This window comes from Panthera pardus, unplaced genomic scaffold, assembly GCF_024362965.1.
Source record: "Panthera pardus isolate Hobbes unplaced genomic scaffold, ASM2436296v1 HiC_scaffold_10, whole genome shotgun sequence".
In the NCBI taxonomy this organism is placed as follows: Eukaryota; Metazoa; Chordata; class Mammalia; order Carnivora; family Felidae; genus Panthera; species Panthera pardus.
The window spans coordinates 2,221,657-2,249,199 of record NW_026526655.1 but is presented as its reverse complement, the minus strand read 5'-3'; the positions used below and the strand labels follow the sequence as shown (position 1 = coordinate 2,249,199).

The 27,543-nt window shown below is 62.5% G+C and overlaps 1 protein-coding gene across 6 annotated transcripts in view; it reads right to left on the bottom strand.

Moving 5' to 3' along the window:
- The window catches only part of HDAC4 (histone deacetylase 4), a 291,067-nt gene that overhangs the window by 37,201 nt on the left and 226,323 nt on the right, over positions 1–27,543 (bottom strand). For 3 of the 6 annotated variants that reach the window (XM_053902900.1, XM_053902910.1, XM_053902911.1), the window contains 8 exons: positions 26,803–26,919; positions 26,513–26,711; positions 20,320–20,540; positions 17,162–17,419; positions 15,143–15,329; positions 11,927–12,060; positions 9,425–9,545; positions 2,658–2,704 (listed from right to left, as the gene is read on the bottom strand). In XM_053902900.1, the coding sequence (XP_053758875.1) occupies positions 2,658–2,704; positions 9,425–9,545; positions 11,927–12,060; positions 15,143–15,329; positions 17,162–17,419; positions 20,320–20,540; positions 26,513–26,711; positions 26,803–26,919 (1,284 nt within the window). The remainder of the gene's footprint in view (positions 1–2,657; positions 2,705–9,424; positions 9,546–11,926; positions 12,061–15,142; positions 15,330–17,161; positions 17,420–20,319; positions 20,541–26,512; positions 26,712–26,802; positions 26,920–27,543) is intronic. The other 3 variants (XM_053902909.1, XM_053902908.1, XM_053902905.1) reach the window with 3 other exon arrangements.

Below are 27,543 nucleotides of genomic sequence, written 5' to 3'. Positions count from 1 at the left end.
CAGCGACACGCAGAGGTGACACAGCCCCGTCGGGGCCCGCCCAGGTCCGTCCGGGCGCAGCCGGGCTCCTGCCCGCCTGGCCAAGACACCGACCGTTATGCAGGGGTTGCATTTCCGGCAATGAACTCGTGAAGCTTCGTCTTCAAAGCAAGACGACTGAAAATACATTCATGAGGGGTTCAAGCCATTTCCGCAGGACGGCTATTCTCTGCAGTGAGCAAACCTCTGTGTTCTTTAAACAGTTTCCAAATGTCAAAAGAACGCTCTGCACGTTGCCGACTCTGCACGGCATTAATATCCGACTTTCAAAGAGCGGCTTCTGTTGTAAACGATACCATCCCGCTAGTCACGGAAGCAGCTTTTCAAAAGAGCTGGCCCGGGCCGACTACGTCAGCTGCAGAACCGATTCATCACTGTCGAAGGGGACGGTCCTCGGGCGAGTGGCAGGGGCATCCCACCACCGCTGCTGAGCCTCCCAGGAGGGAGGACGAGGGTGTCCAGGGCAGGCTGGCGCGGATGCTGCCCCCGAGGACCGAAGGCAGTTACGCAAAACCACTCAGGTTACTTCTCCTCAAAACGTGAGGATTCTGGGTTCTGAGCCCAGGGAACCAGCCTGGTGCACGCCCTGACGGGTCTCTGTGTGTGACCCCGGGGCGGAAGCCCTGTGATGTCTTGTCCAGAGGGAAGCACGGAGTCCCAGGCTGCCACTGCTGGGCCAGCCTGGGATGGCTGCCTTCCGGCCCTGAGTTCCAGGGGCAAGAGCCCCGGCGAGGGCGGGGCAGGAGGGCCATTGCCACTGCAGGAGCTCGAACAAGGAACCAAAGTGCAAATGGGCTGCTACGTTTCTTCCAGCAGAGGAAAACTTGCAGGACACTTCCTGCAGAGATTCAGAAGGGATGTACCGGAGGCGGCCGGTGCCGGGCACACCACGGCCCTTGGGGAGCCACGTTGCTCAGGGCACCCAGGCCAGGGAGGAGGCCACAGGGCCAGCAGGGAGGGGGATTCACCCACACCACGTCCCCTTAAGGGGAAGATGGAAAAGATCGGGAGGTGAGCAAAGCAGCAGATCCTTTCATTTGGTTTGAAAGAAGCTTCCACTGACTTCAAACTCTCTTTTCAGCACAGTTAAGGGAAAAGGGGTCTGCAAACAACCTGAAAACACCATCCCACACCCTAAATGTTAATTCAGAATAACTTTCAGGAAAAGCGGAGAGGCCCCTCCTCACCTGCGTCAGCGCCCAGAACACGCACACTCCCACCCACACTTAGGTTCCCGGGGTCTGCTTGGCTTTCCCAAGACCCCACCAGTGACGCCAAGCCCACACACGCAAAGTGCTTCTCCACCCTCCTGGGAGCAGGGATTATGGAGAGGCCTCGAAAGACAGCCATCCCCGAAAGACCCTACGGTTCACGCCTTCTACCAGTGAGTCCCCAGGCTTCCTCTACCCAGTTCGGCGCTCTCATGCCCGGATGTGAAGGTGGGTGCTGCTTGGTCTGCAGGGACTCAGATCTGGATGCACCCTCGGCGGGGGCTGCCTGGCTCCAGGCCCCAGGCCCGACTTGAGCTCTCTCTCCCTTTTGCAAATTACAAATCCTGCCTTGCACGGCGCGCTGGCTGCAGGGCAGCCGAATCCAAGCCTTTTCAAGTCTGGCCAAAAATTTGCCCCGAATTAAGAGATTGCAGCCTACTTACAATATAAAATAAAATAACTCTAGGGGGCTTGGTGGTGGTATGAGTAAATGCCGTTTATTCTCTTTCTGACGGGATAATTTTCAAAGCAGCGAGTTTTGTAAAGACTCAGGAAGAAAACAATTTTGTTTCATTTCCATAACAGAATCCAGACCTGGGGCTTCACCCTGCGATCTGTAATTAGGCTCACACTCTGCCCCTGCGCGGCCTCCGCCGAAGCGGCTTTGTTGTCCGCGGTGTCCTGCCGGCCCCTTCCCTCCGCGGCCCACTGCGCTATTTCATGGGCTACGCGGCCTCGATGGCCAGCAGCCCCGGGCCCCGCTCTCGCCCCCCCAACCCTCTGTCATCCAGGGCGACAGGAGCCGGGGGCTGGGATGGGGGCCTCTCCCCGTTAACAAGAAGTTCTGGCCGTGGACACCTGACCTTCACCGCGCCGCGGGCAGGGTGGACGTCCAGACCAGAAATCGTAAAAGACGCTGGCTCTCCTGAGCAGGTCGGCCTGAGGGCGTTATCGCTCACAGAAAAGCAGCAGCCCCCCCGCCCCCTCAACACAGCGGCCTTCAGAGGTTCCCCGGGGCCCCCGGCTGGCGGTCGGACACAGCGATCGCACACACCCCTGTTCCACCGCAACCTGAGCCGAGACGCGCAGGCTGTTCCTCCGCAGGCTGGGAGGCGAGACCGACCTGTTCCCCACGGCGCGCCTGCGTGCCAGACGGCCTCCCCGGAGGAAGGTGCCCGACTCCAGCTACAAATGCTCCCAGGCCCCGGGCCTTTGAAGCCACACGTGTGTGGGGGGTGGGGGGTGGGGGAGGGCCCGGTGGGGGGGGCGGCCCCACCCGCCAGACCCTGTTTACGGAAAACACCTGGCAGCAATTCTCCACTCTGCGGAAAACAGGGCAGCGGTTTCTGCGGCCACTGGGGCCCGAGAACAAGCAGGACATTATTTACACATTAAAGAAGCACTTACCCCGACACCACCGCAGGGCAGCCTGACAAACACCGAGGTTAGCGAGCCTGCGGGGAGAAGGACAGTCAAGGTCAGGAGGGCAAGGTCACAGGCGCCCCGCCTACAGGGAGCGCGGCGCGGGCTCCGGGAACGGGGTGCCCAGGGGCGCTGGCACTTGAGGAAGGCGCACAACACAGCCACACTCCGAGGGGCCCGCTGGCGTCACAGGTACCTCGGCATCACCGTGTGGCTGCTGGGGGACAGTCCCCGTGGACAGACCTCCCCCTCCCCCTCCCCGAGGCAACGGTCACCCCTCTGGGGGTCTGCACCGAGAGGCGGGCTCTCCTTCCAGCCTGAGCTGGCGCACCGTGCACAGGATGAGCCGAAAGGCGGTGCCCCAAGAACTTCTCGCTGTTTAGCAACCTGACCCGGCCCCTCAGGGAGCCTCCCCACCGGCCCTCATCCTCCCGGGTTCGCGGCTCCAGCAGCACCACCCGCCCCCTGGCTACAAACAAGGGAGAGAGAAGGGCCCGGAATCACGCGGAGCATCCCGGGGGGATGGGAATACGACACTCCCTCCCCACTTATAAACACGGACACAGGTAGGAAACCACACGGAGCGGAGCTGGCCACCCGGAAGGCCCTCCCCGGCCAGCGGCACCGGGGCAAGTCCCCTCTCCCACGGGGCTCGGGCCTGAGCCCTGGTGGCAAAGACCGGGACTGTCTTCCTCAGGGTGATCCAGCGCTGGCTGGCAACCAGCCTACGACTCACCTGTCACAAAGGACAGAGAGCACCTGCCCCCCTAGGGCTCCATGTGGCCGCGTGCCTGGGGAGGTGGCCCAGGAGACCCGCTCTGTGCCGCCCGCTGCTCCCGTAGGCACCCTGCCCCCGTGGCCCCTAGGCCTCCCCTGGCGGGTTCCTTAGGCCAGCTTCGGACTCCTCTTTTTTTTTGAGAGAGGGAGGGAGAGGGGGAGAGAGAGAGACTGAGAGAGGAAGAGAGGAGAGGACGAGAGAGAATTTCAAGCAGACTCCGTGCCCAGCACAGAGCCCGACATGCGGCTCATACTTAGGAACCGTGAGCTCCCGACCTGAGCAGAAACCCCGAGTCGGACACTTAACTGAGCCGACCAGGCACCCCTGGCCTCCTGTTTGGACGTGGCAGGGCTGCGCCCACTGCGGGGAGCCCCTCCCCCCTTCTGCCTGCCCCAGAACACTGGCTCCTGCTCTAGATGCCCGTGAGCCATACCACTGGGACCACAGGCCCGGGCCGGACTCTGGTCCCGCCCATGCCCACCTCATCCTGACTCCCGGCGTGGACCACACTAGGCACCGAGCCACCGGGGGCCACATCACGGGCCAGCCCCGGCCTGCCCCCTCCTGCTGCTCACGTGACACACGACACTCACGTTCACCCGGGGCCACGGCGCACCCTACATCCACCCGTCCCCTCCCACCTCTGAAATGCCTGGACGCGGGGTCCCCACCTCAGACCGGCCTCTCCCTGCACCCTGCCTCGTGCCACGTCTTGCTGACTGCCACGGCCTGGATCCGCGGCTCCCGCTGCCACATACTCTGATAGTTTGCCCTGTGAGGGTGGGGACACGTCTGCCTGCCTTCCCTCGTGCCCGCGGCCGGCCCACAGCCAGGAACACACAGATGTGTGAGTGGGTGGGGGGCCAAGGCAGGACGTGCAGGGCAGGGGAGGGTGGCTCCTGAGGGGCTTGCCCGGCCTGCACCGTGAGGGACCCTCTGCAGGGAGCCGCCGCAGGGAGCAGGTGGGCTGGGGGAGCGGGCCCGGGGAAGCAGAGGGCACGGACGCCGGGCCTCTTGCCGTCCTGCTTTGCCCCGTGTCCGGGAAGAGGCCCACCTAATGGCCTAGGTCATCGACTGAGTCCTGGGACCGGTGCGGAGTCCTCGATAGGCCCTGGGGCTTCATGACGGGCTCTCTGCCCACCATGGATGATTCTAACACAGGAACACGGCGTGGGGGATTTAAAGAGCTTCCTCCCGGATAATCCACAGGCCCGTGTGTATGCATTCGGACAGATCTGTGTGCCTAAGTCCAAGTGGAAGGAGGCTCTGCTAAGAGACTAGATTTCTCTTTTTGAAATCAGAGCCAATACTGTCTACGTTAAAAGCATAAATCACCTAAATATTTTGACTTTGCTCATTAGCCAGCAACCAAAGACCGAAATAGAAAGAAAAGGTACGATCCTCATGCATTCCTGGGTGGGCGCTAAGCATGTGCTTCTGGACAGGAAAGCGGTTCCGGAAACAGCTCCCGAGGAACCGTGGCCGGCTCTCAGCACAGCTCATTTTCACTTGTCCCCAGCCACCTCCTCGCCTGTGGCTCACTCGGGCCTCCCGTGGTCCGGGGCCACCATCACCTCGGCGAGGCCACAAACGTCCGGGCGGAGTGGGCGCGGGTGTGTGAAGGGCCACCTTGCTTTTCCAATCAGCGCAGCTGCTGAGAGGTGGGCTGGTGGGCCCGCGGGCGTGGGGAAGGCACCGCTGCTCCCCACACGGGGTCTCACCCCTCCCGAGCGCTGCCAGGCGCCACGCGGCCATCCGACCAGGCTCCCTTTCCAGGTGCCGGCCGTCAGAAGGCACGGAGGGCCGAGACCCACACCCCTCAGCTGCGCGTCGGCCGAGCCGAGCGGCCCTGCACCTCAGCGCCCACGCGGGTCTTCTCGCACACGGCTTAGAAGACTCGCTTTGAAGAGGGAGGGAACTCACGCGGTGGTGTTCACGTGCCCAATTAGGGTTCTGTTAGCAACAAGATAACGGCCAACTGTACTAGGTCTGGAACAGTCAGACTGACGACAGGACGCCTGGTTACCAGCACAATCACCGGGACTCTCAAAACGGATCCCCAGCGGAGAGAAGGTACCCGGTTAGGTGTCCCTGGAGCGATGGGAATGGGTTTCGAAACAGCGTGTAGCGGGGAAGCAAAAGGAAGCGACGATTTAGGGCCTCGCCGGCGTGACCCACGCACACACGCTCACGCACTGCCGACACAGGCTCTGCCACCACAAAAGACACACGGAGCTCACTCGGACGGCTGCATCGCGGCGGGGGAGGAGCAGGTGTGAGGACGACGCAAACAGGAGGGGGGCTTCGGGGGCCTGAGGAGGGGCAACCCCACACGGACCCGGGCCCAGGAGGCACCGCTGCAGGGCCAGCCACTAGGAGAGCTCCAGGCCCTCCTCCCTGAAGACCCCGCATACGCCGCGTCTCTCCTTCACCATCCGTCCTAAACCGAGTGTGAAACTAGCCCCCAGACCTGGCCGGTTCCCCTGCCGGAGCGTCTGGGCCCGCCTCTCCCCGCCCACCTTCACGGTCAGAAGACAACACACAAGTGCAAAAGGCCCCTTGGTGGCGGCTCAGCTGACCCGGGCCTCTGGCTGCAGGCAAGGGAGCAGGGGCTGAGCTGGGACGAGCCCCCTGCTAAGAGCGGGGACAGCCGCGGGGGCCATTCAGTGCGCTCGCCTGGGACAGAGTAGACACTGCCGTCCGCTGTGGGGCCGTCCAGCCGGCCCCAGGGACCGTGAGGTTGGGGGCTTACTGGTGCTGTGCCTCGGTGGCACCGACGGGGCCCACAGGATCCCCTCCCGTACTGGACATGTTCCAGGCAGCCGAGGTGCCGCCCTGGAAGGAGCGGCATTTCCCGCAGGGTCCTGGAGGCCGCCCTGCCTGTCGCGCCGCACTGGCCTTTTTTCACGCAGCCTCCTTGCTCAGCTCGTCCCTGAGGCCACTGGCCACCTCCCCACCATCTGCATCCTGGAAGGCTCCTTTCTGAAGCTCCCCTCTCTGGACATGCTCTGGACATGCTCCCACCTTTTCTCTCCCCGCCGGTCCCCAAGCCCTCCACCAGCAACCTGTCCTCCTGCACCTGCAGTCCTGCCCTTGGAGCTAGCGGCTCAGACCTCCACCCTCTGCCCGAGTCCCACTCCACGACTGCCGGGACCGGGGCCCTGGGCACACTGCAGTCCACACACGAACACCCCGCGACTGAGGGACAGAGCACACAGCACGCCCTTCTCCACAGGGAGCTGGGGAACCTCCCTCCCGTTCTGGCCAACTGTCCCCACACATCTTACGGTGTCACCTCCTACAGCGTACCCTAAACCACGACGGCTGGGCTTTGAAAAATCGACTTGAGTAGCAAAGACAAACCCTGCTGTGTAAACAGAAGACAGAAGTACCTCTGTGGGGTGATGGTTCCTGTGACAGAACAGGCTGGGGTGGGAGGGTCTCTGGGGCACATCTGGCGTCAGCTCTCTTGGGGTTCCCAGGGGGTCTTGGGGAGCAGAGCTCCCGGCAGCCAGAGCACCTGGCCGGGCCGTGGACCAGACCCACCATGTGGCCAGAAGGACAAGCAGCTCTGGTGTCGTTCTGAACCCACCAGGCCCCGGCTCCCCCTCCAGGTGGGAGAAGTGAGCCCCCAGCCAGCACCGGCAGCAAGGTCTGGGGAGCATGGCAGGAGGGAGCCCAACAAGACGCTGGCACAAGCCCTCAGCCACACTGCTCCAGGGTGTTCTGGATGCTTCCACGTGGGGAGCAAATCCCGTTGGGGGCTGGTTTCTGTGACTGGACTCACACAACGGGACCCTGACGCCCAGGGGGGCGGTGTTACAAGCAGGGCTCGAGGCAGTCAGGTCACGAGGGTTGCGCGTTGGTGGGCGTGGTCAGTGCCTTCGGAAAACCCTGCCAGGCTCCCTCCCCTCAGGCCCCAGGGAGGAGGCAGCTAGACCTGTGATTTGAAAGAGCCTGTGACCCCGTGTGGCATCTCGATCCCAGCCCTCCCGCTGCCGGCCTGTAAGCGACAGACTCTGGCCTCTGTCTGTGGTGCCTGGTTACAGCAGCCGGAGCGGACAAGGCAGCGGGCTCTCCCACCCGCGGCCTGGTGGCCCCTCGACCTCGCTCTGCACGTCGTCCTGGAGAAAGGGTGTCTGCAAAGGCCTCCGCTCAGCTCCTCCTCGCCCTTCCTGGCTCGGCCACGGCTGCAGGTGGGGAAGGTCTCTGCCCGGAACCGGCGAGGCGGCACCCATGTTGTGGGGCGCTCACCCTGGAATCTCACGCACCTCCTCATGTCCCCTCCTTCCCACCGTTCCAACACTGTCCCTGCCACCCCTCAGAGGGTCCGGGCAGCCGTGGCTCGCCCGTGATTGCTTTATGATGCTCTCCTCCCTTTTTCTCACTTTCCCCGGAAGCTTCTGCACGGCAGGAACGCCCCCTGGATTTTCTCATTCTTCCCCCTGTTGTCCAGGTCCTGCCCCTGTTCTGCTCTGCTTCCTAGGGGATGGAGCCCACCTCCCCTCCAGCCTGGGACTCTCTACTGTGTGATGTGGCTTGAGTGTTCTGGGTCTCCTCCATGCTGGCTGCACTTGTCCACGTTACGTGGACGTGGTAGCTCTCTTTATGGGTAACGACAGCTTCAGTTTTCTTCACAGTGTCCCCGATCTGTCCCAGAAATCTGTCCTCTGAGCTGCCCTGTTTCAGGATCTTTCTCCCGCGAAGCGCTTCCCTGGCGGGGGGGGGGATAATCCTTGGTCATCTATTCATACGACTGAGGACCTAAGAGCCACTGGGAGCTCCGGGCACACGGTGGGCTCACGAACTGGTGGCTCCCCGTTGGGATCCCGTCAGCTTCCGTGCGGCCGGTCGTTCTCTGAGGAGGTGTGGGCAATGTCTGCCCGGGGCAGGGGACCCCGGATGCGACCCCTCCCCGCCCTCTGTCCCGGGCCCAGGTCTCTGCAGTGGCCGTGCCGAGCCCCCCAAGTTGGGGGTGTCCACCCCCAGCCCTAGCTCGGGAGGGCACTTTCCGGCACCTGCCGTCCCCCTGCCGTCCAGCCCCCAGGCTCTCCTGTGCCGCTGGCTCCTATGTCCCCAGAACAAGGGTTCACATCGTCCGAAAGCCTTGTTACCACAGGGCAATGGGGCTCAGGGAGTAATATGACTGGCCGCCCCAGGACAGGACCCCGATGTCCTCCTGGCCACTAGCTCCACCCCCTCCAAAGACTAAAGCGCTTCATTCGTGTCAGCCACCTCAACGCCTACAGCGTTTCTAGCACAGAAGACGCGCTCCCCGAGGGAGGAAACGACTGCACCGTGAAGCAGGGCACACACCCACGCGCGCACCGAGGGAGTGACCGGCCACACCATGGTGGGATCGCCCAGCACAGCCTGAGCAGAGCCTTTGGTGACAGGGGGGAGGAGGCCACCCCCCGTGTCCCTCCAGGTTCAAGGTGGTTGGGAGGCTGGGGTCAAGGTGCCCCGGACAGGTCATGACGGGGGTGGGGTCTGCGCCCAGGAGCCCGAGGGCCCGGAGGCTCCGGACCTGCCTGTGCTGGAGGTCCCTGCTCAGACCCCCCCCCCCACCTCCTGGGGCGTTGACGCGGGAGACGCCAGTCAGCTAGTCCCTTCGCTCAGGTCCACCAGCGCGGAAGCCCCCCACCCCGCGGGGAGCCCGCGTGGGGCTGCCCCTGCCTCCCGGACTCCGGGCTCACTGCCGGAGAGGGCTGGCAGCAGGTCCGCGGCTGGAGTATCCCCCGATCCGCCACCAGCGTCTACGCCCTGCCACGGAACGTTCCGCAAGACCGGCGGTTCTCGCCCGCCGTGGCTGCAGCACCCCCGGCCCAGGCACGAAACCAGCAGCCTCCGCCCGCCCTCCCCTCAGTACCTGGTGCAGGCCCCGCGCGCAGGCGCGGGACACGCCCGGTGGGCGGCGCTCAAGGGGCGGGGCCAGCGAGCGCGGGCGGTAAAGGTAAAGAAGGCCTTGAAATACCTAGAAGTTTCTTACTGTCCAGTTTCTGCCTGTTGAGGGGGTTCGTGCCATAGAGCAGGGCGTGCGCCTCCGAATGCACCGTCTGCAGCTCCTCCAGGGTGGCCTTCCGTCCGCGGATGCACTGCGGGGACAGAAGGAACAGGTGCGCACGTCTCCCTGTGCCTTCAGGGCTTCGTGTCAACAGAAGGCAGTTCCACGAACACCGTCACCCCGGAGGAAACTGAATTTTATACGTGCACGGGCACACGGTTATTTGGTCCTCGCAAAACAGAAAGTAAACAGCACCCAACACAACGTTTAAAAAATATTTGAAAAATGTTTTGGAGGCTTTATGCGTTAATTATAACTTTGAAAACGTTTAGAAAGATAATTCCAGCCTTCGACGCTTTAACCTTCCCTGTCACCCACATGATTTGGCATCAAATTGCCACTTTGCCTTCTAACTGCTGGGGCCCCTGTCAGGGATGGGGGGGCTTGCCACAAGCCTGGGAGCTGCTCCCCTAGCGCCCATGCGGGGGGCGGGGCACGAGGCCCCTGCACGGGAAAGACACCCTTCCTGCCATCCTCGCTGGGCCCTTCGGCTGCCTTCACTCATCACCTGCCTGTCCCTCCGCTTTTCCTTTGGTCTGGAAATTCCTCAAATCAAGACTCCACAGCGATGTCCACGTTTTCCCCCAGAAATTAACATAAAATTCACTGTTCTTTACACGAGCTCCGCTTACTTAAAATTTTAAGAGGAGGGCAGTTTATGGAGCGAGATTAAAGTTCACGTTTCTGAGGGCGACAGTCCCACGGGCGTCTACACGACCCTGGGGGCCTTGGTGGGGCTCCCGAGCGCAAGGCAGGCCTGGGGCTGCTCCTGCTGGCTGTGACAGCTTCCTGAGGGACGCCGTGGACGCGGGAGATGAAGGGAGCGGAGCGGGCAGGTGCAGGCCGGCGGCCGCACGTCTGCCAGCAGGGCCTCCCCGCGTGGACGGGGCCGTGAGCCCGCGCCCTTCGCTGCCCAGCAGAGGCCGACGCGGCAGCACAGGGAGGGGAGCCCGGCCCTTGGGGCTCCCTCAGTCGTCCACTGGATCGGGGGGCCCTGACCAGGAGGTTCTGGTCTCCAAGTGGCCGGGGACCTTGGGAAGTCCGGGCACTGCCAGTCCCTCTAACCTCTGTTGTCAAGGGCTGACGCCCACCACCCGTGTGCAGCACCTGGGCCCTGCGCTCTGCCCTGGGGGCCCGTGTGGGAGCCTGTGGAGGCAGGGACGCCATATCCCTCGGGGCTGCGTGGAGCAGGTGGTGTACCCTGAGGTCAGTGTCCCCGCACGTCAGGGACACCGGGCTCTGCGTCCCGCACGTCACTGTATGTTTCGCACGGGCCTCCTCCCAGCCGTCCTGCTGATTCAGGTCTGACCCCACGTCCGACAGACCCCCTCCTCCCTGGTGTCCACGTCCACAGGTCCAAGGATGCCCCACAGCCGCCGGCCACCAAGTGGCAGCACTCCGCCTCAGGGCAGACGAGGGTCCCATTCTCCCCACGTGTGCTGTCTCATGGTCTTATCCCTACCGTTCCTGTCCAGTCTTCTATCTGAAAAGCCCCCAGAGGCCCCCGACTGGGGGGACCCTCCAGGAGAGGCCAGAGGGTAAAGAGCGGTCACGGGGAGCGGTCCTTTGAAGGAGGAGCAGGGGCCCTGGTCCCATGAGGGACTCCGAACAGGACACCAGGGCATTGGAAGATCTCCTCGGAGGGGTGCCTGCCAGGGCGCTGCTGCCCCCCGGTGGTGCAGCCTCTGGCCAGACCCCAGAGCAGGTGCCGTCTTCCGTCCTGCCCAACCAGGCAGGGTCACGTCCTCCCCAGAGGGCACCGTGGGGCTCTCGTGCCCCTTTCCCCTCCCAAAATCCTGCATCACCAGACGGACTTAAATTCCCAAATATTGTAGCTTCTGAAGGAGAACAGATGGACACACAGAGGGGGTGCTGCTGCCCCCACGGCCCTGACGTGCCTGCTCTAGGGCTCTTGCCTGGGTCACTGTGCAGGGAAGTACGTGCCACCCGCATCCCGTCCTTGCTTTTGCGGGATGGACATAGGTCCCCACTTGATGGGCATATGGGGGGCCGGCTGCCATTGTCCTGCAGTAGGGGGGCACAGGGGAGGCTAGGGGACAGGAGAACGGAGGAAACGGGGGACACGGGGACAGGTCGGGACAGGGGGACAGAGGGGAAAGGGGGGACAGAGGGGGCGGGGATAGAGGGAGCAGGGGGACAGGGATGGAGGGGGATGGGGATAGAGGGACAGAAAGGGCAAGGGGATAGAGGGGACAGAAGTGACAGGGGAACAAGGAAGCAGGACAGAGGCGGGCTCCCCCAAGGGAGGACCTGGGTGTTCAGGAAAGCAGACAGAGCCTCTTCCCGCCCACACACCGGTGCCCGATGCCCTGGCGGGAACGCTCACGGGCGCCCCCAGCCCGTCGCGACCTCTCGCCCTGAGCCCCGCAGCTGCCCTGGGGGCGGCCTTACCTCGCATTTGCCCCGGAGGCCGGTCTCCTGCAGCCGAGACCAGATGCTCTGGATCCGCCCCGCGTGCTCGGGGTGGCTGTTAGTGTTCCCACAGGTACACTGGTGTTTCAGCATCAGCGTGTCGTACACGAGGCCTGGGGACGGGAGCGGAGTTGGCCGCGGTCAGCGGGGCCCTCGGGGGTCTCTGGCAGCAGGCCCGCCGCCCTCCACCCACCCAGAGAGCTGCCCGGCGGGACAACCTGCCACTTCCCTGGGAGCGACCGGGCCAGCGCAGCCCCGCGTCCCCTAGGACGATTTATCTGGAAACTGCAAGTTCACTGGAGGCCGAGTGCGGTTCACAGAAATGGGAACAGGGGCTGTGTGCCGGCTCACCGCACATGCCCAGGGGTCCCCGGGGCGGCGGGTGGTGGGGCAAGTCAGGAAGGCAAGAAAAGATGCCCCAGCCCGCTCCCAAGCCTAAGCCGTGTGGCACTCATGTTCCAGGATGGTGCTGTTTTCCCCCAACTAAGACGCTTTAGGCCCGGAATCCAAGTCCGTCTTGTCGGGGAGCAGCCTATCAAGCAGTTCTGAGGACCGTCCAAGGTTTGTGGGGGCTCAAAAAAAAGACTTGTTTCCTACTCTCAGAACCCTCCGGACTGGCTGGGACACGTGTGCGATGACACAGACAGACGGGCAAGCACGTGTGGTGAGAATTAACACAGAATACGGGTAACCAACTGCCTGGTCTGCAGCGTCCTTGGGGGCACAGCGGGGCGCCAGGGAGCCTTGGGGATGGGGTTGCCCTTGAGGAGCGACGTCTGGCCGGCCCCCAGACGGGATGGGGACACTCCCAGACCAGAGCGACTGATGTCACGGCCAGGAAAATCTCATGCAGGTGGACATATCCTGTGCATCTGGACACGGGGCTGGAGAAAGGGGAGGGCAGGGGCGGGCTGAGCGCACCTGCTCTATGCCCCCCCCACAGTGGGTGGAGAAGGTTCGGGGCCCACGTGACATCTGCCGGGAGGGGTGTCCCGCTGCCCCTGCCGCAGCACTGTCTGTAGTCCCCCCGTACCTGGTCTCCCAGGGGCACAACCGGAAGGTCAGGCTGGCTGAATGGACCTGCTCGGGCAGGCAGGGGCCTGGGAAGGGGCATGTGTGGCTAACACCCGCTCCCGCAGGCAGAGAAAGGTGGGGGCCCCGTGAGACGAGCTGTGCTGTCAGACCCACGGCTACTTCTATGCTCCTGATGCTGGAGAACGGAGGCAGCGTCACCAAACACAGGAACAGGGCTGCAGGATGAGCCCGCTTCTACAGGGCCAAGCTGGACGCCTGGCCTCAGGACGTACTGGTCCCAGTACTGCCTCTCATTCTCTCGTGAGTCAGGCTAACGGGAGTCAGTCCCCTCGTGTTGGAGCATTCCTGGCATTCCTGGGTTATACCAGCAAGACTGCGTGGGGCAGGGAGGACTTCCGGTAAAAAAAAGCAGCTGGCGAAGAACAGGCCTACGGGACCAAGCGCGCTCACCACCCACGCACTAAAGTACGTGTACAAGACCCGTGTACCCGAGAGGGTGCGTTCAGCAGTTCGTAATGGCAACGTATACGTACATATGTGTGCACGCGCGTGCACGTGTGGAATGCGTGTACACAAACAAGACGGACATGGCATCATCCCGACACAACAGTCGGCTAGTCTTTACTGATCCCGTGGCAGGAACTTTCGAGGTGACCCCAGGTCACTCCCGCTTACAGACAGGAACCTGGAATCCGGAGAGAAACCGCACGAGTCTGCAGAGCCGAGGAGCCAGGACGCTCTGCCGCCACGAGGGCGAGCTAGGACCACGTGCACGGGATGCCGCCAAGGCCGGGCGTGGAGAATTGCCAAGCCCACGGCCACAGCCGAGTCCCGTCTTTGGAAACCTGTCCGTCCAGTTGTGCACAGAAACGGATCTGGAGGACTTAAACCCGATCCTGAGGGTGGCTACCTCTGGGGGGTGGGATTCCAGGCAACTGTCAATTTCTCGGTGTTTCTCTCCTGTTTCTTTTCGGTGAGGTCGTCCTATTTTATACATTTTCAAAAAGCAGTAAGGCAGATGAGGCCACTGGCCAGGCCACTGCAGGGGACGCGCAGGCACAAAGGCGCCCCGGGGGCCTCCCTGGCCCCCACGGTGGGCACATTTCCACCATGGTTACAGGGACTGGGGTCTCTGGGGTCTTTTAGGGACGTGCCCATCTTAGTCACCTGCTGACTCTATTTGTGACCCTCTGCAGTTTCCTGGTTTCTTTCTGAAAAGCAATGATTTGGCCTCTGGATAAGTACTAATGAAATTTTCCTCTGAATATAAAAAGTATCCTTTTAACAAGGAGAATTTGGGCACATTCAGACTTTCCATGTTACAGCCTGCGGACAGGACGTTTTAGAGGTCTGTCTGAAGGACGAAACCATTGTGTTTTTAGGGATTGTGCTCTTTGTCCGTCACCAGAAAGAACCAGCAGCCGAGAAGGATGTGAAGAGCCGTCCTGGCCGCCCTCTGTCCCGGGCCGGGCATGGCTGGGCAGCGTGGACGCCCGGGGTGCAGCCCGTTGCCTGACTTGGGAGGGCCCGACTCAGAGCCCAGAGCCTCTGGCCCGGGTGGGCGCCTGCCCGGCCACACAGTCCTCGTCCCTGCCTGCAGGGGGCGGTGCTGGTCAAGCAGAAACAGTCCTGCTGGCAGGTGTCACCGTGCTCCCGCAGGGGTGGGGCAGGGAGGACAACTGGATCCAGAAGGCGAGACCCGGAGGCTGCCTGAGCTGTCCCAACTGTACCCGCAAGCTACCTGGGCCTCACAGCCGAGGCCCCACCTGAAGCTTCGGTTCACAGAAGGGCGGGCGAGAAAGCACGAGGTCGCGGTCTCTGCTGACCGTGGATGGGAAGCTACCCGGCCTGCCGGCCACGGTGGCCTGTGGGTGGGCGGTCTCTGGAGGAAACGGGTTCTCCAGCAAAGGGGAGATGGGCTTTGGCACCCAGGAGAGACCGCAGCATCAGAGAAAGGGGTGGGGAGCCTCAGTGACCAACCCATCCAGTCCCCCAGCCAGGGCTCTGCCCAGGCGCAGATCAGACCAGGTCAGGGGTATCCCCTCCCCCTCCGGACAGCGCAGCCTGGGGCGGGCCTCCTGCGTCTGCTCCGGCTGCGCCCCAGTCTTGCCCGCAGGTGCCGGTCGGCCGCCTCAACCCACACGCCCCCGTGAACGGTACCTGTGGTGAACCTCGGTTTGGTGGGGGGCTCCTGCACGGACATGGGGAAGGTGGCAGACGCCGGGGACGACTGCGCCCGGGACAGAGGCCGGTGGCCGCCGAAGGACACGGGGATGCCGGCCGCCTCCATGGACGCCTGGTAGTTCCTCAGCTGGTGGATACGCTGCTGTTCCAGTAGGAGGGCTTGCTGGGGGGGGAGGGGGGGGGAGAAGACACAGGCTCTTGTTGCCCCCACGTCACCTGCCCCCTCCCCGGCTGAAGGGCTACACGGATCTCTTCTCTAACGGCTCTGGGCACCCACACGCAGCGCACAGTTCAGGAACTCGCTGGGGCGGCTGCCGGGACGAGCTGCCTGGCGCCCGAGGAGTCCCCACCTGCAGGCAGCCCTCCTGGGCGAGTCTGCTGTGCTCTTGCTCTGACCAAGAGTCCCTGATGCGCAGCCAGAGACGTGAGAGAAGAGCACGCCTCAGGGTGGAACGGCTGACTCTTCCATTTGCCACCCTTTGCTCCCCGGCCTCCTGGGGTCCCACACCCCGGCCCGAGGGCAGAAAGGCTCCACTGAGGCAAAGAAATGTTCTGTTCAGGTTCCAGGTGCCCGGGGCTCGACCGGGTGTCAGGAGGCAGGGATGGGCCGATGTGCCTCTCTGAGGACGGGTGGGGACCCAGATGGACAATGCCCAGGACCCCACATTGGCTGCCTTCCAGCAAAAATAACCAGAAGAAAAAGGAGGTGAAGCAATTAAACATACTTTCACAAACGCCTCTTTCTCACAAAACTGTATTTCTAGGAGTCGGCTTTGGTAAGGGCTCAATACCACAAGGGCCCCAAATGGGCAGCGTGGTGTGGGCACTGCCGGCCAGCCGGGCTCACTGATGCCAGGAGTCTGCACGACAGAAGAGGCGGCCCCTCCCCTTGTCCAGACCGCCCCTTGTCCAGACCGCCTCTGTGGGGCAGCGCTTTCGTGCCTGGGGTGCTGATAACGTGGACCCAGAAGCCACGGAGGGACCCCCTCCGAAGGAGCGACAGAAAAAGCACGAGAGATGCCGCCTGCCTGCAGCACGCCCCCCGCGGACTGTGGGAGCCGCCACACTCCAGACACAGCTCTGCTGCTCAAGGCTACGATCAGATTCCACTTCCTGCGCACCCCTGGCCGGCTGCCCTAGTGGTTTCGTGGGCGTGGAAGTTTTATTTTTCACTATAAATTGATAAATCTTTCATCAGATTTACTCATCAGTCTCTAGTGGGTTTGGTCGTTGTGTGTCAGTGCCTGAACTACGTACCTGTGTCACACCGTTTTTCCAGATCTGTAAAGTTGGTCACCACTGCCTCTTGGGCCCCCAAAGGCCCTGACTACCTTTTTGATCAATTAAGAAATCAATCTCCCTTGGGATGCCTGGGTGGCTCAGTCGGTTAAGCGTCCGACTCCGGCTCGGGTATTGATCTCACGGTCCGTGAGTTCGAGCCCCACGTCGGGCTCTGGGCTGACAGCTCGGAGCCTGGAGCCTGCTTCTGATTCTGTGTCTCCTCTCTCTGCCCCTCCCCTACTTGTGCGCAGCGCGCGCGCTCTCTCTCTCTCTCTCTCTCTCTCTCAAAAATAAACAGTAAAAAAAAATTTAAAAAAGAACAAAAAGAATAAATCAATCTCCATCCCCCTCCACCTTCAATGATTATGCTGAATCCTACTAACGCTTGGATTTATGTGAGCCTACAGTTTACAGATCTGAAAGAAAACCATCCCTAGGAACTCCGAAGCTGGCATTTGGCTGGAATACAGGTGCACAAATGCCCACCGTGGACAGAGGGTCTATATCTCTAGGCACAGCTAACGTAAAAGAGAGAGCAAATTGCACCCGCCTCCCACAGCACCCGGGGAAGGGCCGGGAGGAAGAGGCCCGTCCGTGTCTACTGACGGCCGGCCATACGGCGCCGCCCCTTGAGGAAAGAGGGCCTGGCCTGTCCCTCCTGGCCCGCCCGGTCCATCGACTCCCACCCCGCCTGGCCCCCGCCAGCGCGGTCACCTGTCTGAAGAGCAGCTCCTGCTCGGTGGGCTGGCGCTGGCCCGGCTCTACCTCCCGCGGGGGCTCCGCCTCTTCGTCATCACTCTCGATGGGCTCCTGCTTCACTTGGACGCCGGCCAGCGCGTGTGCCTCCTTCTGCCCAGAGAGCCGGTCCAGGTAGGGCTCCTCCAGGAGGGCCTGGTGCTCACGAAGCTCCTCCTCCGTCTCCTCGGGATGGCTCTCAGGCTGCCGGGCCGGCTCGCTCTGTTTGGGGATAATCTATAAGGCAGAGGTAAGGGATGAGGGCGGCGGAGACGACGTGACCGCACGAGCTCTGTGCCTCAGAGCAAAGGGACGGACGACCTGGACGGATGCTGCCGGGCCTGAGCTGGAGCCGGCAGGCACCGCTTGTCGCCCAACACCCTGCGCGCCGGGCCGGCCGGGGAAGGAGAGCCCAGCACCTGGTGCGCATTTGTTAACAAGCACCCGGGTGCCAAGCGCAGAGACGCGGGGCATGAAAGTCACAGCGGTCAAGCCAGGCTCCTGGGGGACCGGCGCCGTGGCTCGGAGAAAATGTGACCGTCTGCAAAGCCCCTGACTATGCTGCTGTGGAGAACGCTCTGATTCGGTTTCCAGAAGGGGAGAGGTTTTCGAGGATGCCCAACACGTTTTGGCCACCGCACGTTTGTACGCAAGTCCTCCCAGACCGCTTGCTTCACCACCCACACCACCACATCGTGGGCGTGACGAGGGTCGGACTGGGCGGACGCCTGTGTGCGAGTGTCAGTGTTCCGTGTGCTTGTCCCCAGGGCACAGCCCTCCCAAGCAGCTCCCCGAGGCCCACGTGCCCACAGCCCTCAGAGGGCAGGCTAGGGGGTGAAGCATGGACCCGCCTCTTACGGGGCGAGGGTCCCGGACTCCCTCTCTGGCTCTCTCCGCTTCCTTGGGAAGTGAGGGCATCTGAGCAGAGGCCTCCAGGCCCCTCCTGGGGAGTCAGGCCATCCTGGGCTTCACGAGAGACAGCCCAGCTCCGTGAAGGATTCCTGGAGGCTGGATCGAGCGGCCCCGTTGTCCCGGGGAGCTCTGGGCAGGGGCAGGAGCACAGGCACCTGAGGTGCCGCCAATCCCCTGGGGCGCAGGCCACACCCCCGAGGCGGCCTCGGCCTCTCAGGCCGCAGCGCGGAGGGAGTTGGGAGGCACGTGGCCACAGCCGCAGACTCCCGGTGATGCAGGGGGCTTGTGCGGTCAGTCTCCTTGGGCCACGGCCGCGGCCGGAGGCCTGTGGCCCGCCTTCGAAATGCAGCTCTGGGGTTGCTAGCCGGGCTGTGGGCGGGCGGCACAGCGGAGCCGACGTCGGGGGCGAGGCTCCCGCCAGTCAGCGCGCTGGCCGAACACTGTTGGCGACACGCAAACCAGCTGTGTCCTGCGACGCCCTCCGGACTCCAGGAGCCCCTTCCCCAGACGGCATGAGAAGAAACGCACGTCTGTATTCGGAGCGGGGCCCTTGCTACAGCCAGACTACGGGTCGGGGGAAAAGCCAAACTGGTAGAGAGGCCAGGGCTGGAAGATGAGTGGGCGTGCCCCTGGTCAGACCGCCCGGACGGAGGACCCGGATGTCAGGGTCAGCGCCGAGAGCGCGGAGGTGAACAGGAAAGTCCGCGGCGAGGCACGCAGCCCGACCCACGGGACCACGGGGCTCAAGCCGCGACAGGAACAGCCTCCCCCAGCAAAGCCAGCAAAGCCTCTGTCCTGCGGGGGCAACAGGTGCCCTGGAGCACCGTCCCCGCAGAGGGGGGAGAGCGCGACCCGCCACCACATTCCCCACGTCACTACGCCCAGACCCGCCAGAGGGCGCACCCACACTCGCTGGCCTGCAGGGGGCGGCTGCCGCTTGCACAGCTCGAGGCTCCGCCACCCACCGGTGGCATGCGTTCTCCGGAAAGGCCCTTCACCTGGCGGACCTTCACCAGACACCACGGCACACGAGGTGCCGGGCTCTCACAAGTGACGCTACTACGGCCGCAGAGCACCGGTGACTGTGCCGACCTCGGGCCAAAACAGGTGAGCACAGCCGGCTCCCGGGTCCGTCTTTCCTGTTCTCAGGGGCTCCGCCGCCCAGCGGTTCGGTTCCCGTGGCCAGCGACCCTGGGAAGACCGGAGCAGCCGTGCGTGGCTGCTCTCCCTAAGGGGTGTCAGTGAAGTGAACGCACTCGGAGGCAGGGGTTGAACGAGCCGCAGATCACGCAGGAAACGGCCACGATCCCCGACGCAGCCCGAGCAGGGCTGCGGGATGGGAGGTCTCAGGGCTGCTGGGAGCTGGGCCCTCGCGCCCTCGGGTAAGGAGCCCCTTAGGAACAGCGTCTCCCAGACGAAAGGCAGAAATACTGGCGCCAGACGGCACGAGACAACGTCGTCGGCTCCCCGAGATCCCAGGAGAACGCAGTACAAACATTTCAATCACCCGTCGTTCACGCTCATAATCAATCATGGAATAGAGTCTAGGGAGATTACCCAGTTTCTCAATCATTCTTTTCAAGACTGTACCAGGAATGAATAGGTGTTTCCCGTCTTCCTAACACCTCCTACCCTATCAGTCAGACAGTGACACGATAAAATTAAGAAGCCTCGGGTGGCACTGGGGAGACGAACGTGAAGTGGGGTTTACAGCTGGGAGCACAGACTGACAGCCTGTCTCGCCCACAGGAAGTAAGTAGGTGCCTTTCCTGTGCAGGGGAGGGCGTGCTGGCTGGCCCTGCGTGCTGGGGGTGGGGGGGGGTGGGGGGCAGCCCGTCTCCCACGGGGGCCTTAGCTCGGCCTGCACTGGGCATCTGGCCGTTCAGGGGCAGGGTGCCGGGGGACCGTGTCCCCACAACCCTGCAGCGGGGTCACACGGGCTGCATTCAGGTGGCTGGCGGCCGCCGTCTTCACGGGACGCTGACCGTTTCCGGTTTTGATGACCAGCACCGCCACACCGAACTTCCCTATTTCCTGCCCAAACCCCCCTCTGTGAGGGACTTTCGGGACCGTGCGAGGGCGCAGACCCCGCGAGCAGGGTGTCCCGGCGGGCAGGCCCGCTTCGGGAAGAGGGGCGCCCAGGGAGCTCGGGGACACGGGGCCGCACGCGGATGCGATATGCACTCCCCCTCCCCCCCCCCCCCCCGCCGCGCCCGCAGACCCACCTTGCTCATGTGCAGCTGCTGCTGGAACTGCTGCTTGTGCTTCTCCAGAAACTGCTGGTGCTGCTGCTGGATGACCAGGTGCTGCAGGGCCGGCGCGTTCTGGGGCAGCGGGGCCGACTGCGTGCGCCCCAGCGGGCGGTGCTGCCGCAGCTTGTGCACGGACGGGGACACGCGGTCCGCTCCCACCAGCGCCTGCGCGTGCAGGGGCAGCGCGCCCAGGCCTGAAAGACACCGTCGGAAGGTGACGCGGGGGCCCCCCGTGCTCCACCCTGAAGCCCGGGGCGCAGGCCGCCGTGAGCCGCCGGCGTGGGCTTCAGTGAGCAGGGGCCACCGTGCGCAGGCGTTCCGAGTCACAGGTTCCGGAGCGGCCGGTCCGCCCGGCAGTGGCCCCACGACCCCTCGGCCGGGCCCGGGCCCTAGAACGACTGGTTGCGGTCCGAGCGGCATCGCGGGGCCGCCGGAGTGGCTTGCGCCACGCTGACCAGGGCTGCGGAGGTCCCGGTGGCCCGGCACGTTCTAGAAGACCACGGAGACGGCTCTTCCCCTAACCGACCCAGAAACCAAGCTGTGAGGGAAAAAACCCGTCCTGAGGGATCAAATCCTTTAAAGGTCTCTTCAAGCGGTGACTTTATTCACAAAGGGGGTGTTAACACTTGTCAAAATCCTGGCGCTTGTGGTCAGAATCTTCTACAAATTTCTGCAAAGGTGCTGCCTCCCCCCATGCCCACCAGCTGCTTCCCCTGCACCCGCACCTGGACTGAGTGTTCAAGATCTGGATGGATATGTGATCCTGTTTTAATGTGCATTTGAATCTCGTTTTAAAATGCACCCTGTGCAGGGGACACAGGATGCCAAACCTTTTTCCTTCTGTAAACTTTCCATCCACCTGTACCTTCTCTTTTGCAAATTGTGGGCTTAGGTAGTTGATCATCTTCCCGGGGTTCTTTGGGCAAAAGTCTAACAAACCTTCCCTGCTAATGGAAAACGGGCTGCCCCAGCGGCCCAAGCTGGACGCACACTAACCCACAAGGCTCAGGCTGAACCTGACGCGGGTCATGGTCCCCTGCCTGAGGGGGAACAGCACGTACCTGACCTTAGCAGATGCCCGCCTCCCCAAAAGCACGGCCCCCGGAACTGCTCAAGTGGCCGGCCCCCCGACAGGCAGGCACACCTGCCCATCCCCCCCAGGGGGGGTCCCTGAGACCCCTGGGGTCACTGCAGCCTGTTTCCCTTGTCCCTTCGTGGGCTGGAGATTTCAAAATTACAACCACAATTTTGTATGCAGAGAGAGCAGACGCCAAGAAAAGGTTCAACCCTCGCAAAGTTGTCCCTGATTAGCTTTTCAAGAAGTCAGCCAACTCCAGCCCCCTAAACTGCCATCGCCTTCTGTCCAGCTCACTGTTTTCTGGGAGAAGTTATGTTAAATTTCATTATCTGCCTGGCTGCTAAGTTAAAGTTAGTAACTCAAACGCTAGACTGATTCCCTCTCGAGTTTCTAGAAGAGCTAAAAAAAAAAACAACAAAAAAAGAAACAAAAAAAAAACCCCATCATCCGAAGAAGGTGTTTCAGTATTCACCCACTGTTGACAGAGGTGTCGTGAGGATGAAAATTCGGAAGCCAGCCATACGAAGCTGCATTTATGGGATCAAAGGTGACGTAGTCGCCAAGAGGGTCCCGCCTCGGAAAACATGAAGCTAAAACAGGGTTTCCCGAGCAGCTGCTCCTCAGGTTCTGCAGGACACTGGGACCGCAGGGCCGCTGTGGTCAGCTGGGCGGCCGCCCAGGTTCCGCACAGAAGCTTCTCTTGGCTCTGCGGAAGGAAAGCAGCTTCCAGGGCTGACAAAGGAGCAGGAACATGCATGAATGTGAGCCTTCACGCGGGGTGGACACTGCCCTGAGGACGCAGGCCACTATCCCCATGGGGACATGGGCAGACAGCGGGAGGACCCCGTTCTGGCCCGCCCCACCCTTACCCTCTCTGGGCCCACCCCACTCACCCCAAAATTCACAATGGGCCCCCCGGGACACAGAACTCCAGTGCTGTCCCACTTGGGGACTGGTCGCATTGCAGAAAATGGACTCCTAACCTCTGAGTGGCAAACCCATTACTGGTCAGGTGGTTTCCAATTCAGAACCTAAAGTTGACCCCTCAGGTCATCAACAAGGGCTTTTGATGACAGACCCTTATTTGGTTTTTGGTATATACAACGTAAAAGACTTCTATGCATAAAAACACACCACGTGAAGATCCAATTCTGTCCTGGGTGACCCAGCTGCCTGCAGAGGCCCGCTGTGCCCAGATGGGCACCGTGCAGGGACAGAGTCTGACTTGTGCCGCCCGGCGGACCCTGCTCTGGCAGGGAGGACCGGGCTGCCGGGGGCCTCCTTCCCTGAGCACCTGGCGGGCCGGGAGACGCTTCGCTCTTCCCGCCCACAGGGCTGGCACAAGTCTGTCGGGGCTCCAGGACACGGATGACACCCGCCTGCCCCTCATGTTGGTCCTGAGAGAGGGACCGGGGGGGGGGGGGCGTGACCGGAAGCCCACGCAGGACCGCACAATGGTGACCGCACAACGGTGATCACGTGGGAATCCCTGGCATTCACTTGGCCATCCAGGTTGGCGAGTTTGCAAACAAAGGCACCACGTCCACATGCCCCAGCCAGCGTGGGGGTCAAGAGGGAAACAGGCGAAGAGTCAGGCTGTCCTGGCGCTCCGGACCCAGATCTGAGGTGCTGGCCTTGGTGCTGCGGGGCTCGGGTGAAGTAGGCGAATTCACACTGGTGAGTACGGCCTGCGCCCTTAGAAATCCGTATGGGGCATCCCACTGCCCCATGCGCCAGGGTGGGACTCTTTAAGGCCCTCCAAGTGACAGCCGGACAAGGCTAAGTTCTCGCCAGGGGCGTGCCAGGCTGCACGTCGGCACAGCCTGAGCGCTGCAAGAAAATCCCCGCACAGCAGGGGCCCGCCTGGACCAGTCGGCTTCGCTGGAGCTCTGGGGGCCTGGCCAGGGTTGGGAATCGCGGGCCAGGCCCAGGCGCGGCAGCCCCACGCGCCTCCTGGGAGAGGTCAGGTACCAAGGGGAGCGTGCCATCACTGCTGCGGAAGCCAGCCGCCGTCCCCGTGCTCAGAAGCGCAGCCACGGGCAGACGGCCAGTTCCGCCAGCCCGCGGGGGGCAGCCCCAGCGAGTGACCCGAAGGCCAGAATGACCCCACATCCGCCAGGTGCAACACCCGCTCCCTCCACCTGTCCTTCTCCCGAGACCCTCACCTAAGGCCTCAGCAATGATGCCACTTCTCCAGGAAGCCTTCCCTACGCCCTCCCTGCCGCACGGCTGAGCGTCCAGACCGACTGCGGAGGACCAGCCCAGGGGAGACGCTGGGCTGAAAGCTGTGCCTTCCGGCCACACAGCAGGAGGCCTGGACAACACACGTGTCCTTCTCGCCTCGAGATGACGGTTCCATTCCCACCCGCTGCCTCGGGGGCTCACTCAGAGACCCAATATCTGGGAGCGTATGAGGGCGCGTCACTCTTCTCAGGAGAAGATTCGGCTGGACAACTCCTGGGGCAGTGGGGAGCAAGGTGAGTGCCACACGGAGGTGGGACATCCCACGGACCCGCCCGGGGAGGGACACGGCCCTGGCGCCCGTCCCCCCTCCCCCCTCTGCATCTGCGGCCTCTGTTCCCAGTGTTCGTGAGACATAGCTATTCTGGCTCAGCCGTTCTGTCCGTGTGTCCATCTGCCCGCAAGCACTCACGGAAAAGCAGGGCCGCTGGCAGGTGAACCTGGGGACTGTCCCTGATCCTGCTCAGACACAAGCCACCTCAGAAACCCCGAGTGTCCCTCGCTTTGCCCCCAGAGACGTTTACCGCGGGCCTGCAGCGCACCGGCCCCGTACAGGGGCCGGGAGGGCGGGACGATGCCGCGGATGTGCAGACCGTCCTCCGGGAGGGAAGGTGAGCAGGAGGGGAGCGAAACCGAAGCGAAGCTCAGCAGAGCACACGGGAGGGGGAAGGGCCACGTCCGGCGGGGGCAGGGCCCAGGTCGGGACCAGGCCTCAGGACAGCCGGCTTGGAAAGGGCGGCCCCCTCTGGCGAAGAGGGAGCCACACCCCTGTGCGCCACACCAGAAGGAGAGGGCTCGCTCCTGTGCCCGCTGGCAGCCAGGCCGTCACGGCCGGCCGGCACCACCTGACAGGCCACACTCACGTGCCCCGACAGCCACCAGCCACACGGGCACCCACCATGTCCCACGTGGGACTGAGAAACCAGACAGGTACTTTGCTTCTGGGTCTCAACGACCACTTTAAACATCAGGGGCCACACGCGGCCAGTGCTCCGGCTCAGGACGGCAGTGCTCTGGGCGGAGAGGGCTTCTCAGGCCCTGAGGGGCAGGAAACCCGGGCAGGGGCGGAGCTTGGAGGGTGATCCCAGAGACCAGAATCAGGGCCAAGTTCACGGGGAGGGGGTTGGGAGGGGCCACGAGAACTGGGAAGGACCAACTGTGCAGCCTGGGGGAGAGGAGGGAGGCTGCCAATTAAAAGCCATAAAACCAAAAGTAACCACCACGACCACACAACTAACACCTGAAGGGGGCTCACCAGTGTCAGGCCCATCCTGCACTGACACACACCTCACTTAACCCCGAAGAAACTCAGCCAGGCAGACACTCGCGTTACCCCTGTTTCACACATGGGGATACTGAGGCACGGCACGAGGGAAGACTTCCCAGGTCACTGAGCTGGGATGAAATGGAGACGAGACAGCCTGTGCTCTGGGCCACGGCCCTGCCTCCAGCACCTGCGGCCGGTGTCCGGGGGCCGGGAGGGGCCTGCAGGTTCGGGGGCGGGGAGGGCAGTGCTAACAGGTGCTGGACCAGAAGTCGTGCCCCAGCCAGTCTCACTGCCACAGGCAAGCCGTCGGCAGCTGCTGTCACAGAAAGGGCCACCGGATCACACACGAAAGGCAGAAGCAGCAACGTGGCCAATCACGAAGGAGTCAAGTTCAGCAAGTTTATCAGAGAGGTGAGATTTACCTAAGACTGTCATTTAAGTCCTGTGGGAAAAGGCTACTCCCCACAGTCAGTAGAGTGGCCGACTCTTGATCCCAGGTTCAAACCCACCCTGGGCATGGGGCCTACTTAAAAACAAAAAAGGTTACTCCACAGGAAGCTCAGGGATGTGCCCGAAAAATGCTCTTTAACGGTGGGTGATGAGCAGACGCTCGGGGACCGGGGGTCACAAGGAGGGTCAGCTGTAGGTTTACATAAATGATACAGGACAGAAACTCAGGCATCCTTCACTGCTCTTGACCCCGGGCCCTGACTCTGGGTGTCACACAGACTCAGATGCGATTTCAGACGGAACCCTTGAGCCCCGGTGCTCATGACCCATCATCTGAAAGGCGGGGAGATGCCCGGTGACGCTTCTGCTCCCCCTCAACTCTGAAGAGGGCGGTGACCCCGAATTCAACCACTGGGGGGCCCAGACAGAAAGACAGACACACACACCCACAGATGGAAGCCCGCCATCCACACGGACACACACAGAGGGCAAGGTGCGGCCCCTCACGCCCAGAGCGGCCCCATGGCTCTTCAGGACCAAGTGCTGGAGAGAGACCGGTGGGCACAAGAGACATTCACCTGCCCGCGGCCCGCATGGCCACAGGTCGGGACCCTGACCCGCTCGCGCCTGCACTTCCCACCAAAGCGTCAAGGAGGTCATGTTAGATCACAACCACAAACGAATCAGCAGACCTCCAGGGAGCTGAGCGTGAGGCCGGGTGCTGCAGACGAACAGGTACTTCCCTGTTCCGCAGCAGACCCCACACCTTCGTCCCTCCCAAAGGAACAGTTGCCGTGCAAACCTCCGGCCACATTTCCTGACTTATTCCTAAGTGTGAGCGTCCCTTACGCGGGGCACACGACCGACATTTCCACCACGAATGGGAACTGACGATCTACCAGAGTCGTCTCCCCTCGTCTTGACCCAGATAAAAAAGCAGACGGCAGAAGCCGTCTCTCTGGAGAAGCTTCCAGAAGGTCTAAGCGACACCTGCTTTTACTCTGTCTACCTAGTTTTGTAAGTGAGACTCGGTTTATCGACTCCCACGCCTGAACACGGGAGAGGCCGTGGCTAGAAATTCGGGGGTGCAGACGGGCCTCCCCGCCGGGCCCCGAGCCGACCGTGCTCACCTGTGACGAGGGGCGTCTGCGCAGGCGGCTGCTCCAGTAAGACCATGTGCTGTAGCAGCGGGTTGTGTGAAGCCCCACCGTCCCGCTCCAGGGGCGCCGTGCTCAGGTAGGGGGTGAGGTGCGTGCCGGGAAAGAGGGAGATCCGCTGCTGGAGGGCGGGGAGAGTGAGCCTGTCGGCCTCCTGCGGACCTGCCGTCCCCTGGAGAGGTACAACCGTGACGCCCGGGGCCGAGGGCCCGTGACAGCCCCCCGCCCCCGCTGGCCACGCAGACCCGCCGACGCCTACTCACAGCGGAAGGGCCAGTGGCGGGCAGTCCCAGCGTGATGTTGGGCAAGGATGGTGACGTGTAGAGGGGGAGCGGGGCCACGGAACCTTCTCGAGTCACGAGCCTGTGGGCCAAGCTGGTCTGCAGACAGAACACATGACGCCGTCACACAGCCTGCCAGCGACAAGCGTGGGCCACAGACACCACGAGAAACGACACCTGAGAGCGCCTCAGGGCAGGCCACGCGGAGTCCCGAGACGCTACAGTACAGAAACACAGTGACAGGTTACAGCACAGAGGTGGCACAGAATTTCAAAGCAGGTCACAAGCCCCGAAACATGGATTCACAATCCATGACGCTCTCGTTTTTATTCACATTGTTTAATCATCGTAGACTATCAGGAAAATCTAAGATAACGTGTTATAAAATACGTTTTTGGTTGGGAATGTCATTTTAAATATAACATCAGAGGCAGAAACCAGAGAAGATATTGCTTAAAAAAAAAAATCCCCTTTGGGCGTCTGGGTGGCTCAGTCGGTTGAGCATCCGACTCTTGATTTCAGCTCAGGTCATGGTCGCACGGTTGTGAGATCGAGCCCTGCGTCGTGCTCCATGCTGAGCCTGCTGAAGATTCTCTCTCTCTCTCTCTCTCTCCCTTTCTCCGCCCCTCTCCCCTAAAAAAAATCCCCTCCCAGAAAAGGCAAATAATAAATAATGGTCACGGCAATATGGGCAACATGTAGGACAGAGAAAGGTAACTATGT